Consider the following 16,611-nt stretch of genomic DNA (forward strand, 5'->3'; position numbering starts at 1 on the left):
TTTCTTTTTGTTGCCACTTCGCCGCAAAGTACCTGGTCACCCTTCCAGCTGACACTCGTCACAGGGAGCGGCAAGATGCGAGATGTATGTCAGCGGCTCGTGAGTGCTCCAAAGTCTTGTCGCTTTGATGTCAGGGCGACGAGTAATGAATTCGAAGTTACAATGTGAGCTTGCTTGGCGGGCCCAATAGGAAGTATGAACGCCGGGGAGTAGCCTAGGGCGTCGTTGGCACAATGTGCTATAGTGCCGTCCGCACAACTGGCATGTACATACTGAAAGAAATAATGCACATTGTATACACTTCATTTTTCGGGTATACGTGGTGTGCAGACGGCCCTCAACATGGAACCCATGCTGTGACGGATGGAAAAAGTCACTGCTGTCGAGAAAATTCATAACGTGTGAAAATATGACACGTTCCATGATCCTTATAAGGGATACTAGTGATGGATATGGGGCGTAGTTTAACGGTGATTCACGGTTACCTGATTTTTAAACTGGGACGACCTTGCTTTTTTTCGACTCGCCTGGAAGGGTGCCTGATGATAATGATTGTGAGAACAGCAGGGTTAGATACATCAGCAGATATGCACTTGGTACTTTTTAATAGCTTCGAGGTGATTTTGTCAACCCCGGCTGATGAGCATGGCTTATGTTTGTCAATTAAAGTAGATATTCCGACCTGTGAAAATTGATATCAGGCATTGGAGGCATGACGTGAACAGGGATATGGAGGGATAGGCATGAGTGGTTCAGTAGTGAAAACAGATACAAATCAGGATTAAACAAATTGTCACACTCTATGTCGGATAATACTCCACAGTCTTTAGAAATTCTGATACCAGGTGATAATTTAGGGTTGATTACCTGCCAGAATTTTTTGGTATCATTAGTTGAGCATGCGTGGTAGGTCTGAGCGAAAAAATGAATGTTTCTGTTGTCGAACTAGCGGCCAAGTAGATGTGTTCAGCTTCGTTATAATTATTTCAGGAGTTGGGGCTTGGTCGAAGTTTAGCGGAGCGAAAGAGACGTTTCTTTTTGCTCTCCAGTTTTTTTTAGTGTGTTTGTGAAGCATGGCCGGTTGCGATTAGGCCGGAGTACGATTGTCGGTATATACTGGGTAACAAGGCTAGACAGCCTGTTTTCGAAGAGCCCGTCAGTTTTCAATTATCGAGCGATTTTTGAAGCACGATTCGAATGATATGGTAAAATGCCTTTAAATTCACCTGTTAATTGCGGTGTAATTCGCTTGGTCGTACAGGCGAATAGTTTTGTGATCCGTAAGATGTTTCATGGGCGAAAAAGAGAAAACTGTGTGAATTACTTTGTGGTCGCTTATTTCGCGTGAATACCTAAAGGACATGGTGTCTGGATGAGTGGTTAGTATCAGATCAAGTATGTTTGCGGTATCATGAGTTACAGGTGTGGGCTCCTTCACTCTCTGTGAGAGGTTAAAATAATGGCAAACGTCTACGAAATCTTTAACTCCTGCATTAGTGGTACCTGGGCTAGAATAATTAGTCCAGTCGTTATGTGGGTAGTTGAAGTCCCCAAACAGCAAAATGCACGCTTTCGAGATTTTTTTTTCTTAAAAAGCCAATATATTGTTACGGGGATTATTTATTCGGCAAGCACTGGTCGAGCTATCACTGCACACAGTGCACAGGAACGCAGGTCAAAGGCAGCTCCAGAGTCTGCCCCACAGCAGCAACGTCGTCGTCGTCGTCGTCTTCATCCATCCGGTATCAATGCGGCGCCCGTGCTAGAGTGACCTTTCCATACCCGTGACATTACCCCGGTCGGCAAAGCACCGTCCCGGTGCCTGTTATGGTTAGAAGGGCGTGTCACCATTGTAGGGCTTCAGGCGAGAAACATGCACGATGTCAGTTCTGGGTGTAGCAGTCGATGAGTTAGTGGCCGGGGAAATCTCATAGGTGACAGGTGTCACCTGGCGCAAGACTCGGTAGGGCCCAACGTATCGCGACAGAAGCTTCTCGCAAAGGCCAACACGACGAGATGAGAGCCAGAGCAGAACGAGAGAGCCCGGAGTAAAATCGGCATCCCTATGTCGACTGTCATAGAGTGACTTCTGTGCAGTCTGGGATGACGAGAAGCGAGCGCGGGCTACTGTACGTGCGATGAGAGCACGGGTGATGGCATCTTGAGCGTATGAAGTGGTGGATGGAGGGTCAGGCGCAAGCAGGGTGTCGAAAGGTAGTAAGGGATCACGGCCAAAGAGAAGATAAAAGGGTGAGTAGCCGGCAGTTTCATGACGCGACGAGTTGTAGGCGAAGGTGACGAACGGGAGGGCCGTGTCCCAATCGCTGTGGTCGTGAGAAACGTACATGGAAAGCATGTCCGTCAGTGTGCGGTTGAGGCGTTCGGTCAGCCCGTTAGTCTGAGGATGGTAAGAAGTCGCAAAGTTGTGTCGAGTAGCACAAGATCGAAGTAAGTCGTCAACCACATGAGATAGGAAGCAGCGACCACGATCTGTGAGTAAGTGACGGGGAGCGCCATGCTGGAGAATGATGTCGTAAAGAAGGAAATCTGCAACGTCCGTCGCGCAGCTGGTCGGTAGCGCTCGAGTGATAGCATACCGAGTAGCATAATCCGTAGCTACTGCGATCCACTTATTACCTGTTGTTGAAGTTGGGAAGGGACCTAGCAAGTCCAACCCCACTCGATAAAACGGCTCGGCTGGGACTTCAATAGATTGAAGGCGTCCGGCAGGGACAGTTGTAGGCTTTTTTCGGCGCTGGCACAGGTCACACGCAGCGACGTAGCGGCGGACTGAACGATAAAGGCCCTTCCAGAATACCTGTCGTCGAACGCGGTCATAGGTTCTGGATACGCCTAAATGTCCAGAAGTTGGCGCGTCGTGAAGTTCTTGCAGGACGTCCTTGCGCAGATGACGCGGGACGACGAGTAAAAGTTCCGCGCCATCGGGGTGTAAGTTGCGGCGGTACAAAACGTTGTCTTGAAGCAAGAACGTGCTCAATGAAGAATCGGTATCGCCGGACTGAAGGCGGTCAATGATGGAGCGCAGCGATGGGTCGCGGCGTTGTTCATCCGCCACCTGCAGAAAGTCAGTGATGGCTAAGATGCAGTCATCAGCTTCCACCTCAGTGGAGTTGGGTGGATCAACAGGGTGTCGTGATAAGCAGTCGGCATCGCTGTGCAACTTGCCAGATTTGTACACTACCGAGAACGTGTACTCCTGCAATCGTAATGCCCATCGGCCTAGTCTTCCTGTGGGATTCTTAAGTGTTGACAGCCAGCAGAGGGCATGATGGTCTGTGATAACTTGGAATGGGCGTCCGTATAGGTACGGACGGAATTTCGCGATAGCCCAGACGAGAGCTAGGCACTCCCGCTCGGTAATGGAATAATTCCGTTCCGAATGTGACAGAAGGCGGCTAGCGTACGCTATCACACGGTTTGTGCCATTCTGTATCTGAGCGAGTATAGCACCAATGCCATGGCCACTTGCGTCGGTGCGAAGCTCTGTTCGAGCGGTTGGGTCAAAATGAGCCAACACAGGTGGTGATGTGAGCGCGGAAATCAGCGACGCTAAGGAATGTTCTTGGTCGTCACCCCAGGAGAAAGCCACGTTCTTTCTGAGGAGATCCGTGAGTGGCCGAGCAATTTCCGCGAAGTTGATGACGAAACGGCGGAAGTACGAGCAGATCCCCAGAAAGCTGCGGACTTCTTGTGTGGAACGTGGAACCGGGAATTCGCGGACAGCGCGGACTTTGTCGGGGTCGGGTTGGACACCAGCAGCGTCAACAAGGTGGCCAAGTAGTTTAATTTGACGGCGTCCAAAGGTGCACTTCGACGCATTAAGCTGGAGGCCAGCACAGCGAAAAACGTCAAGAATGGCCGACAGACGTGGAAGGTGGCTTTCAAAGGTGGGCGAGAAAACAATGACATCGTCCAGATAGCAAAGGCAGGTCGACCATTTAAAACCGCGTAGGAGAGAGTCCATCATGCGTTCAAAAGTTGCAGGAGCATTGCACAACCCAAAAGGCACAACCTTAAATTGGTAAAGGCCGTCGGGTGTGATGAACGCTGTCTTCTCGCGGTCGCGGTCATCGACAGAAATCTGCCAGTATCCAGATCGAAGGTCAATTGATGAGAAATACTTGGCACCATGGAGGCAGTCGAGCGCATCATCAATTCTAGGTAGAGGATAGACGTCCTTCTTAGTGATTCGATTGAGATGGCGATAGTCGACGCAGAACCGCCAGCTGTTGTCCTTCTTTTTGACAACCACCACAGGTGATGCCCAGGGACTTGAGGAAGGCTCTATGACGTCTTTGTCGAGCATTTTCTCTACCTCCTTCTGTATAATTTGGCGCTCAGGGTGAGACACACGGTAAGGGCGTTTGTGAAGGGGACTGGCGTCGCCGGTATCGATGCGGTGGGCTACGACGCGTGTGCGGCCCAGGGGACGATCGTCGAAGTCAAAAATGTCGACGTAAGAAAAGAGAACACGGCGACCGCTACGGAGATCCAGAGCAGGGTTGTTGGAAGACCCGCACCTCCACCAAAAAGATGTTACGGGGATTATTTATTCGGCAAGCACTTGTCGAGCTATCACTGCACACAGTGCACAGGAACGCAGGTCAAAGGCAGCTCCAGACTCTGCCCCACAGCAGCAACGTCGTCGTCGTCGTCGTCTTCATCCATCCGGTATCAATGCGGCGCCCGTGCCAGAGTGACCTTTCCATACCCGTGACAATATTATTGAGCTCACGGGGAGGTCAGTATTACTGTTGGGGGGGGGGGGGGCAATAGGGGACACCGATAAGTAGTAGCTGTGGGTCAGCTCGACAGATAAGGCATAGAATTTCCAGGATCGTGGTCACGTGAACAGCGGAATACGTCAGCTGTTCTTTTTTTTTGCGGCAATAAGAACGCCACCGCCTCGGGCACCCTGCCTGTCCTTGCCAAGAACATCAATGTTCGGCAGTTCATTCATGACTTCACTGTCAATGACTTCATTGGTAAGATACGTTTCATTCGAATTACGTCACTTTCAGATGAGGATACGACGTCAGCTACCTGTTTACGCTTAGAAAGGAAGCTTAAGGAAGCTTCTAACAATGGTAAAGATAACAGAGACTGAAAAAGATTTTCGAGGGGCAGGCAGAGTACGTCGGGACGGCTGGCGATGGGCGCGCGTTAGCAATGATTCTTTAGCGGATTGGGACGTCTCATAAAAAATGTAGCGTTTTGATCCACTCGATAGTGTTTTGTAGTGAGGGGGAAAAGGAACTGCCCTGCCCCTCGCAAAGGCGTCAAGGTGTTTTCGCGCATTCTGCACTTTCCTGGAAAAATCTTCGCCCACACTGTAAAGAGTGTTTTTAAACTTACGGCCGTTGGACAAGGCTTCCTTGGTTTTAAAAAAATTAAAGCTTGACAATAATATGCCGGTTACGACCAGGACAGTTTCGACCAAGGTGATTTGCTCGCTCAATTTCCTTTGGCTCCAAGTAAAAATTCGATTGCTCGGAGCACAGCCGAAGTACCAGTTCTTCAAACTGAGCAACTGATTCAAAGTTATTAGTATCATTAATGCCATCAAAGATCAAGTTATTACGTCGTGAGCGGTTTTCCGATTCATCAAAGCGGGTTTCAAAGTTTCAAACTCGACGAGCCGTTTCAGAGATGTCGGATTGCACTGTTCCGAGCTGCTGCCTTAAGGGCTCAATTTGCTGGCAATTGGTTTCCACGTTCGTTAGGCGTATGCTGAGTTCAGACAGTGTGGTATTGGTCGCTAGAAGCTGACATTTTAGATCTTGTACTTCTGGGAGAAGTTTAGTTTGCCCGGAAGAGAGTTTCTTCAGTTCAGCCAGTTCCGCTGTTGAGTCCGGTCGAGGATTGTGTACAATTTCACCCGAGAGCAGCAGCAGGAAACGCACAACAGCAATACATTCATCAACCAACGAAAACGAACACCGGGGGCTCGGCAGCTGTACCAAGAGATAGTTACTCGTTCTTTTAGCGAATAAACTGTGGGGTGAACGAACATGCATGGCAAATAGCAACGGGTTAGTGTACACTCTAGCGGCACAGCCACCGAGCCCAAGCTCGATTCAAATAGGTCGCGAAGCTTCGGGCGAGAAGCGGTTCAGAACCTATTGCCAACGACACCAGCAAGGGGAATTATGGGTGCTGCGATTCAAGCGCGACTCTGTTTGGAGGGAACAAACACTAATACCGGAAAACCAAGTTTTATTCAAGGGCGAAGCAATCTTTATGTTTTACAAATTACATTTATTTCGCGAACAATATTATGTAGGTGCAATGTGCCAAGAATGTAAGATAGCGTTTAATTATTACGAAAAACCTTTTTCTTAGCGCCCCCTGTAGAGAGGCGTTCGTCATTGTTATTCAGTGCAGCCCTTGCGGTAAATCGAAAGGCGCGTTCGTAAACTCGTTTGCAACGACACGCCCCTTCACGTGTTCTGGTGTTTCGCACTTGCATGCGTTATGTGGATTATTGTGGTGAGAATTTGATTTTGGTGTTCGCGAAGTTGCGAGGTGCGTTTCATCGTTGGTGAACGTGTTGGCTGCGGTGTTCAACGGGCAACGGCACGACGCGGCTAACATTTCACGCCGAACGCTTTCCTCGGAACTCGCGGAAACAATGTGGTGTTCCAAGGATGCAATAGCAACACGCGTATGCCTGGCGAGCCCTCTCTTCTAGATAAAGACACCGGGGCAACGGTTCGGAGTGGTGTGCTTGCTGGATTTTCATGGATCAGTATTCCTGCTGCCCGGTTTCCTTCGTGAACACGCAGTGCCTACTTTATTTCCTGCTATCGGTGAGCAGATCGCTAAGTTATCTGTCGCGCTACAATTCGCATGTCTTGATACGTAAGGTTAATTTATCGGAACATAAGGCAAAACATAGTGCATGTAGTGTACGCACTTTTTATACTCATTACGACATTTGTTGCGCATTGTGTAGGATGTGATAAACCTGCGTTATTGTGACCATTGAATAAAAATGAAATATCATTATTTTGGCGTGACCAGGCGTCATTTCTTCTCATTAGAACTAAAGCACGCATGCAATGCGCTCTTTAAGTCCCCTGCGCATGTGCGAAGCAAATCAGCAGCGTTGCAAACATTAGAGGTACGCTGCTGCCTACTTTATTCACGATACGGAAGATGACACGAACGCAGAATAAAAGCTCTAAGAATAAGGTTTCCTAGTAAAACCAAGGTGAATTGAACGGCGGTAGACCTAAACACCGCTGTTTAGTCACGGGTCGACATTAGTTTAGCTAGCGTTGGCTTCAGGCGCATTCGCCAAGGGCTTGCGGCTCGCCGTAGCGCGAGTCCTTAGCGATCAGGGGCCTAAGAAGAATATTTTGAGGTCAAATTTCGCGCCAGTGCCAACAAAATGACGTCACCGGATATTGCGTCACATCAGCTTTATTTTTTGTTCCGCCGGAAGTGTTCCCTCCTCACACAGATGGCGCTAAGCCCCATGAGCAGCTGATGAGCAGCCATTTTCTGAACGTATGGGCTTCTATGGAAGCTTCGCTACCATTTACATTTACCTTGTCGAGCCCACGAAGCGAGTGGCGCAGATCCCGTGGTTTTATAGCTGCCGTGATGACGGCTGTCGATGCTGATGGTGCCTGCCAGGCTGGACCGAGGACCAGAGGCCGTGGTGCCGATACAGCCTGCCCAGTCGAAGCGTTGATAACTGTTGCTTCAAGATGCGTTGCGATAGCCGTAGGCCTATCGCTTGTGTGATGCCATGAAGTAGATGGAATTGGCAGGCGTGTTGAAGCGATGCCGTCCGGGCCACGAAGAAGCATCAGGATGACAGTCTTGGTGAATACCTGCATGGCGAATAGCAACGGGTTAGTGGACATTCTAGTGGCGTAGCCACCGAGCCCAGCCAGATGCAGAGTTGAAGATGCAGAGTTGAAGCGCGATATTATTTCTAACGCCGCCTCCTGAATGTCGACCAGTTTCTGGGCGACTGTCTCATCTGCTTTGGGCTTGTTTTGCAAAAGAAAAAGCAACATTAAGCTTGATTATAGCGCAGGTGCTACCTGCAGTTTCTTCGTTGCTATGCGGCTGGCTAACCTACTGTTGTTTTACTAAAAGAGAGCAAAACGTTCTGCAAATACATTTTCCAATAGCACTAGCACTGACTTCTCGTATTTCACGAATTAGTTTTGTCTATGTTTCCTTACTTCCTGTGCCTTCTGCTCATGTGCCTACTTTTTATTCATCACTGAATATTGAAATTCTAGCCGTCCTTACGATAACTTTTCTCGCTGCAGGAAAACTTTCTCTTGCTTGCTCTTGATCGCATTAGAAAATAGACGTCAACCACAAAGTTTAATTTAGGGAGTGTCATCTTGCAATGTAAGCTTAGGCTACTAGTTCGCTAATATTAAGCGTGCGCTTGAGTTTGGAGTTTCTAGCTGTGTACGGCTTTTCTTGAAAAGGAACATTACACTAACGTTGTTGCTTTCTTTAGGTGAATGCACATTTTTCGGGAACACAATTCCTGCTGGAGAGACCCGTTCTTTCGAGGACCCGTGCGCCCTAGTTTCTTGTACTCGTGGGGCTCTGTCCGTAATTGTATCAGGGTGAGTACTCAACGCCAACTTCCTACCTTAGTGTTGTGATAGGAAAGCCAGTGTAGCCAGACACGCACTGCTCCCAAAACATCTCCGGTTCACCCTCCACGCCGCGCAATACACAAAACATGCAAATGTGACAAAAAGAGCTACCTGTCAAGCTTTTTAATGCACTGTTTACATGCTTGAAAACTGCCGAGACAGCGACCTGACCTTGCTTCCCGCACAGCCCCAAATAGATAAATAAATAAATAAATAGTAATAATTTCGCGGCAAGGGCGCAGTAATAAATGCAATAGATACAAATTGGAAGTTTATGCAAAGTAATGCTACCAGCGTGACTAGTAAGTGCGATCGTGTAAGAGAACGCAGTCATTGAGCGAACGAAGCGACCATAAAGTTAGTTATCGCTTTCAACTCAAACTAAGGTGCGCGAACACAGCAAGCACAAAGACGGCGACGACCATAATGCGCGTGGAGTGTCCATATGATTGCTATGCCATCAATAAAAAATTACACCATCTCCCGCTAAAGGGGACCATAAGGCGATGCGAAGCCGGAGCACTTGCGCGATCGCGTTCCATTGGCGTTCGTTGGGCATGCTACCGACCTCGCGTCGTGGAACGCGAAGAGGCACGCTACGCGCGTCGTGTCTTCCCTCTAGCCTGGCCGTCAGCTCTCACAGGGCGAGCGGGGAACGCGGTCGACAGGTGCGCGAGAGGAGGGGACAGTAGGAGAGGAGAGAGAGGGGGAGGGGACGCACATGCGCTGGCGCTCATCGCAGCGTTGCGCAGGAGAGAATGAGGCGCGTGAGAGGGGTGAGCGTAGAAGAGGAGAGGAGGATGTGCATGCGCAGTAAGGGTGGTCACGCCGCACACCACCACCACCGTATAGAACTCGGCCATAAGATGCGTCGCATCTAATAAAGAACGGTTAGCAGCTCTTCAGGAGCCGCAGACGGACTCATCAGACCGAAAATTTCAAGGTGAGGTTGATCTCAACAGTCCTGGCCGTAAATAATTAAAAAAAGCCCTGAAGAGAGTGAGGGATAAAGGGAGTTAAATACGCCTTTATTTAGAGCGCTAAAAAGTCTTCCGCCCTGGGTATTGACTCACCTTTTTCGAGGAAGCCTGAACATTGGCCCTCTTCTTCGCCCGCTAGCATAAGCGGTGCTGGTCCTCCTGTACAAGCTTGAAAGCGGGGCCACTGACAGTTGCTCAGAGGAGCTTTTGAAGAGAATAGCATTACTGCGTCTTGCACGTTGCCAGACAATATGTATCGAAGCCCCCAATACTTGTCCAAACGTGCACAGTTTATTACAAGTAGCAGGCGGTACTGTATTGAGTAAGATGTCCCGAACATTGTTATTCGTTTGGATGATGTACATTTCTAAAAATAATGTTCATGTGCTGTTTACATTGATGTCACCATATTGATACAACTGGGCGAAGGTGAACTTCTTTCGTTTTTTACTAACAGTACTTATAGATTATATACATCATCGTGATAGCGATCATTCAAGCTCATAAGCAAGTTCACTCTTTCACTCAATGTCAAACTGTGACTGCTGGAAGAAAATGGTGCTGTGTAGTACTTGGACTGCGGTTATGACTTCGTTTTGTTTTGTTTTGTTGTATTTTGTCGCGTGCTGTCGTCACAAACTCTTCTTCTCTTTCATTCTTTTACATCCCCTTTCCCCTTCCCACGTGCAGGGTAGCAAACCGGAGACTGCTTCTGGTTAACCTCCCTGTCTTTCCTTTCTCTCTCTTCTCTCTCTCTCTCCATTTTTTTCTGAGAACTTATAAAATATCGCCAGATTTCGATTAGCCCACAACGTCTACTCACAAAACAAGAAGAAACATACGATAAATCCCAAGAACAACGATAGTAATGCAAATGCTAACTACATGACCACATAATGAGACAAAACATTGTAGCGAAGTGGCATGCCCAGCATTTCCACCAAAACATAAAAAAATTCGGCAGATCCCACGTACCGTGGGAATCGACGTTATGCGAAGTATGCGCGGGATGGTGACTGTGGCGTAATTTTTCACGTTGAGCGAAACGTTACGGAATGACGCTAGAGAAATGTGGAAATGGCATACGCACACTCATATGTTGAAGAGTCGCGTATGTATTATATAACCAGTTTACATGGAGTTGCGTAACGATGCCAGCAGCAACATGTGTGTTACCACCACCAGACGCGGTAAGATGATATGTAGTGCTAATATTCCTGAATACTGGATAGCGTGAATCCGAACAAGACAAAGAAGGAACATAGATGCGCAGGACAGGCGTTACTCGCAACTAAGCTTCATGCAGGAAAGTTTTCCTAGATATATACTCACCGGAATGGCGCGCGCAGGCGCACTGCACGTACGTTACAGTCACAGTTGCAGTTGTTAAGTTGTTATGCTTATACTTGTCCGTTATGACCCCGAACGCACGCACGTTTCACGAACCCGTGTGCATGTGTGAAAGGGGTTCTTGACAGTTCTTGAACAAGGTCGTCATCACCGTGATCAGTGAGCCCCAGCAGCTGGACCGGACTTGTTAATCGGATCCGTTCGTGATCGTGGCTACGAAGGGTCTAAGTGCAGTGAAGTGCGAGGTATAGTAGAACTGGTGGAAATCCTCGATGCCTCTTACGATGAAATGATCTGTGATGCCTCCTGTCCTGGATGTGGCAGCGAGGTCTTTTGATGCCCTGTCCACATCCAAGCCGTCTTTAACGCAGTATAAGACCAGGCGTTGTTGGGTCTTGAGAAATCAATGTTGAAGTCACCGGCAATGATGAGAGGCCTGGTTCTCTCGGCAGGTTTAATATAGGAAGCATTGATCCCGGTTTTTGCGTAATCCATGTGGTCTCCGATGCAGACCACGTGGACGAGTTTATGGTAGTTGAACGTCTTCCAGGTGTGTTCTGTCATCAGCTTTCTCGCTTTCCTTGCGTCCGCTGCGGTGGTGTAGCGGTTACGGTGTGCGGCTGCTGACTCGAAGGTCGCGGGTTCGATCCCGGTCGTTGCCGGTCGTATTTCGATGGAGGCAAAATGCTAGATGCTTCGCTACGGTGTCTCTCATGCTCATATCGTGGTTTTGGGACATAAAACCCCAGCAATTATTATTATTATTATTGTCACTTTCCTTGCGTGTCTGTGTGTCTTCGCGGTTACTGTGCTGGTTGAGCCTCTGTATCACCTGTGGCACATACCTGTATAACATAAACTCTCGTATGCGGGTATGTGCCACATGTGACTGAGAGGAATGGTTTCATGACGTACGCGACTGGTATTTTGCGTTATGTATGTCAAGACCAGTGAATCGTGTTCGTCATACACTGATCCTCTGCTGGGCCAATTTTGGTATATTACGAGTTATGGAAACAACCAGGAGAGCGCCCAGACGTTAGATAGATAGATAGATAGATAGATAGATAGATAGATAGATAGATAAAAAAGATAGATACGTAGATAGAAACGGTCAAAGTGTCTGAGGTTCGCTAAGAAATGATTCGCATTTAAAACACTGGGCTGAGAGCCTCCGAACAGGGACTGCAAGAGCTGGACAGGCACAGGCAGCGTTGCAGCAACCACAGGCTGGGCAGCTCTACCTCGTGCCTTGAGCAGAGCTGGCGATGTCGCTGCAGCGCTGGGCATTCCTCTTCGCTACAATAGCAATATTTGAGATGTCGGTTGAGCTAAAAACTAACATCTGTGCAATTTGGAATTTATCATGCATCCTCTTTTCGAGCTACGCTTTCAAGATGCAGAACCAGTGGGGGTAGTTGGTGCGCATTGGTCTCAGGCATAGTTAATTAGCCAAAAAAGGCACCGCGTCCTCTCGTGCTCACCTTGTCCACTGTCCTTTAGGAATAAAAATATTTGTGTGTACTATACTAACTTCAAATACCTGTACAGCCGACGTGTATTTTGGCGGACAATGGACCTACGTCAGTTCCCGATACTGCGAATATTTAGACAAAGTACCTTTATGGATATGCTCTGAACAATGCAGCTTTTGCCCTTCTTGCTGTTATTTTTTTAATGCATATGGCTGGCACAGTATTACCTAAGTAGCTTTATGACCGATGCGCCCGATTTACGCAACATTCCTAGAAGCTTACCGTTCTTTGCAGTGGCTTTGCTGCGTATAATTTAAGGAAACTTGTTACAACGGTAGCTTTGCACGCTTAGCTCGTTCGGAATCCCTCATCTTTTCAATAATTACAGTTGAACATGCATATATGCAACCCGAAAGAATATGGAAATTAGTTTGATAAATCGTACAAGTTGATATAAAACTTATAAAGAATTTACCTTACCTTGGACGCGGAAGTTGGCTTCTTGGCACTGATTTATTATATTGCAAGGAAGATGGCTTCACCGAAACACGCTGGGATATTCTTTTAAATTTATATGTTTGCACGGTTTGTTCTCGTTGATGCGGGTTATATGCAGCGGCAGGTCATGCGATAGAAAATACTGTATCGATGTAAACAACGTCCAAGATCTTCATACGCAGCTTCATACTTGCCGGGCGCCGGTAGCCTCCACCATGTACCGAATGCCGGCCTTGTTCTTCAATCGTACTGCGGGTGCTTTTTAGAATAATGTACACAGCGGCGACGTCGGTCTTCTTTTCTCCACGTTTGATTATCTTGATTATCACCAGCTTTGCGGAGCTAATCGGTCAATTCTCCTTCATTCATTAATGAATTATTGGAAACATGCGTGTATATTGTGCACCTAATTAAAAATCAATTACAAAATAAACACATACAGCGAGTAACTTAGGCAAGTAATCTTCAATATAAATAGGCCCTTTCTTTTCATCCGTAACCCAAACTGTAACTATGCACGCTATTACAACAGCATGTGCCTTTCCGTAAGCACCTTCCCAATTACAGGCTCAGAGTTCCTAATGGCAAGGTTTTTATATACTGCAGATGCCCAAGCCATCGTAGGCCGGAAGGACGCGTTCCAAGAGGAGGTGCACCGCATGCGTGGCCGTATTGTTGTGATCGATGTCGCAGAGATGGGTAAACTGTCTGCTTAAGCGCTGCAATCCATGTTTTGAGACATCCTAAACATACGTCTCACATAGGCATAGTATGGCGTGCGGGAAGTCGCTGCTGCTGTACCAGCCGCATTTCAGCAAAGGAGTAGTTTACCACGTTTATTTTCCTCGGTGTGGATGAAATGTTTTTAAAAGCGGTGAAATCGCGCGATAATATATTACCTGGCGTGAAGAAGCAGCAACTGGCATCCGCTTGTGGTGACGAAACCACAGTGTCTCTTATTATTGAATGTCTTCGCGCACTCTCTTTTTTCTCTATACGTGACCTTGTTTCTGCTCATTTGCTGACGCTTCGGTAGTCCGCAATAGCCGACGACATAATAGAACGCCCCAAAGCAATAGGAGAGCATAAGCCTGCATATCGGTGATTGACATGAGGGCAAGGTTGCTCTTATGGTTTTTAACTAAAGAAAGTTGTTAGTGTCGATAAACACAGTTGTGTCGTAATTGTCAAGGTATTTGTCATGGTATCTGTTGGGACTCAGGTGCACTCAAGCTACAGTTTTGTTGCTTCTGGTCTGTGGTCTTTCCCCTGTTTTGCATGGCAAAAATAAAGCCTTTATATTTATATTTGGTCACGGATCTGTATTGCACTGTTTTTTCATGAACTTACATTACAAAGCTCTCTTATGTATACGCAACGTAGTCTCAGGTGGGTAATAGTGCTTTTATAGCCTTTTAAATGCAAAGCATTTCTTCGCGAACCTTTGGTACTTTGAGCGTTTCTATCTACGTATCTATCTATCTGTCTGTCTATCTATCTATCCGCCTACGTGTGGGTGCTCTCATGATCGCCCCCTGAACTTGGTGTCGACCAAAATTGGCATGGGAGGGTAAGAGCATTTGACGAATATGACTGTCAGGTCATGACATGAATAACGTGAAAATCCTGTCGCGTACGTCGTCAAACCCTTTCCTCCAGGCACGTCTGGCACATACCCGTTTACCACAGGCCGCGGTGTACGGGTATGCACGTGATTGACAGTTTATATCTACCCAGGAGCGGCGAGAACAGACATTAAATACGAGAGCGTTAAGAAAAACCGACATCGGCAGCCTTGACCCGACGAACGGAAAGAATGAAAATCAGGATGCCAGCAGGAATCGAACCCAAACATTCTGCGTGGCAATCAGGTATTCTACCACAGAGCCACGCCAGGTCAATAAGCTGGTTTGGAAAAACAGCCTATGCACCCGTAATGTAGGTGCAACGTCAATTGTGGTTGTGGTGCTGGCTAACTAATCTTTCAAGAAAGCAATAAACAATACATGGTACTCCTGCGATGTGTATACTCCTATGATACAGGCGTCATATCAGATTAACGTCTGTGGTTGCAGTGTTGGCTATGCTTTTATAGCAGCCTAATAAAAATTACATTTGTATTCCTATGACACAGCAAGCTATATTAAAGCATTGTTCGACCCCGGAGGAATACACTAACGAAAGTCATGTATGGTATTCAAATCATCCCACCGTAAAGTGCACTCAGTCCGCCAGAACGACGCGTTGTCTATTTCTTACGAGGCTGGGCGATGGCCGCATGCTGACCGAAGATGATGCCAGTTTGATTGACGGGCGCTTTGTAGACTAGGCCACGTAGGCCACATACGTCCAGGTAGTCTACGAATACTACAGGCGCCATCCACTAATGTTGGTCCACGTCCAGGCCTAGCAACCTCGACGGCCTATACCTCACAAAGGCGAAGGGTGACTTCCTATTCTGACATGTCGCCGGCTCTATCGACAGACAATTTGACGACGAAATGACCGAGGCATACACGATTTCCAACAGCTGTACTATACCTCCTACTTCAATACACATGGACCCCTCGTCACAGCGATCCCGACCTGATTCGATAACAAGTCATGACCAGCTGCTGCTGCTCACTGATCACGGTGATGATGACTTTGTTCAAGAACTGTAAAGAACCTGCTCCACACATGCACACGGGTTCGTGAAACGTGAGTGCGTTCTCCATCATAAGGGACAAGTATAAGCACTACATATCAGCTTACCGCTTCTGGTGTTGGTGTAGCACCCACGTTGCCATTGGCAGCGTTACCCAACTGTAAACAACTGGTTATATAACATATATGCGGCTCTTCAACGCATATGTGTGCGTATAAAATTTATACAAATATTTAGCGTCATTTTGTAACGTTTCGCTCAGTAAAAACATTACGCCACAGTCACCTTCCCGCCGCATGCTTCGCATAAGATCGGCTCGCACGGTACGTGGGATCTGCCGAATATTCTTCCAGAACGGCCACCTAATGAAAATGGCCTGAGCAAATAAGGCACTCCTCTTCATCAACGTTCATGTCCTGTCCGCTGATGTATTTGTTGTATGCCTAGGGGTCGTTGTTATGAGATATAGGCAGCGCAATATTTTTGTTGAAATGCTACGCTGTGCAAGTTCTCATTGCCTTCTTGATTTTCTGTTTGCCAAGCATGACGGAAGTGCTTTGTTGTGTGTATACTGTACGCCAATTGTTTATGTCTACCTTGTACTTCTGAATCACTCCAACTCACCTAATTGCTTAGTTGCCACTGCTGCATTTACAAATAAATAAACAGTGTCACGGAGTGCGTGAAATGCGAAATATCGCAGGTTGGCTTTCTGTGCCACACCTTATGAAGCCTTCGCCAACAAGCACAGAAGAACTGGCATTTGGACGAGTTGTCCACCGTGCCAACAAGCACACGTGATTGCTGCTGCTAAAACCCCGGCAGGCCTTGAGTTCACAAGGTGCTGCACCCCGGCGGGGCTCGGCAAACCTGGTGGAAGAATTTTGTTACTTCGACAGTACTATACCTCTGGCCAGGACATTCGCGTGCCAAAAGGGTACGGTTTAGTCTGTAACCATGGTGATACATTCATTGCAACATGTCCCGTCCTGGCGCATGATGAT

General features: G+C 47.6%; 1 protein-coding gene across 6 annotated transcripts in view; it reads left to right on the forward strand.

Annotated features, from left to right (window-relative positions):
- Window positions 1-16,611, forward strand: part of LOC119390622 (uncharacterized) — a 214,041-nt gene that overhangs the window by 6,051 nt on the left and 191,379 nt on the right. For 2 of the 6 annotated variants that reach the window (XR_005183407.2, XR_005183406.2), the window contains exons 1-2: window positions 8,513-8,624; window positions 13,567-13,659. Coding sequence is in view for 2 of the 6 variants with exons in the window: in XM_049414882.1 (XP_049270839.1) it covers window positions 8,517-8,624 (108 nt within the window). In the remaining 4 variants the exon portion in view is untranslated. Of the gene's footprint in view, window positions 1-8,512; window positions 8,625-13,566; window positions 14,280-14,697; window positions 14,972-16,611 lie in introns of those variants that run through there. The other 4 variants (XM_049414882.1, XM_037658228.2, XR_005183405.2 and 1 more) reach the window with 3 other exon arrangements.

The sequence above is a fragment of the Rhipicephalus sanguineus genome, chromosome 4, assembly GCF_013339695.2.
Source record: "Rhipicephalus sanguineus isolate Rsan-2018 chromosome 4, BIME_Rsan_1.4, whole genome shotgun sequence".
Classification (NCBI taxonomy): domain Eukaryota; kingdom Metazoa; phylum Arthropoda; class Arachnida; order Ixodida; family Ixodidae; genus Rhipicephalus; species Rhipicephalus sanguineus.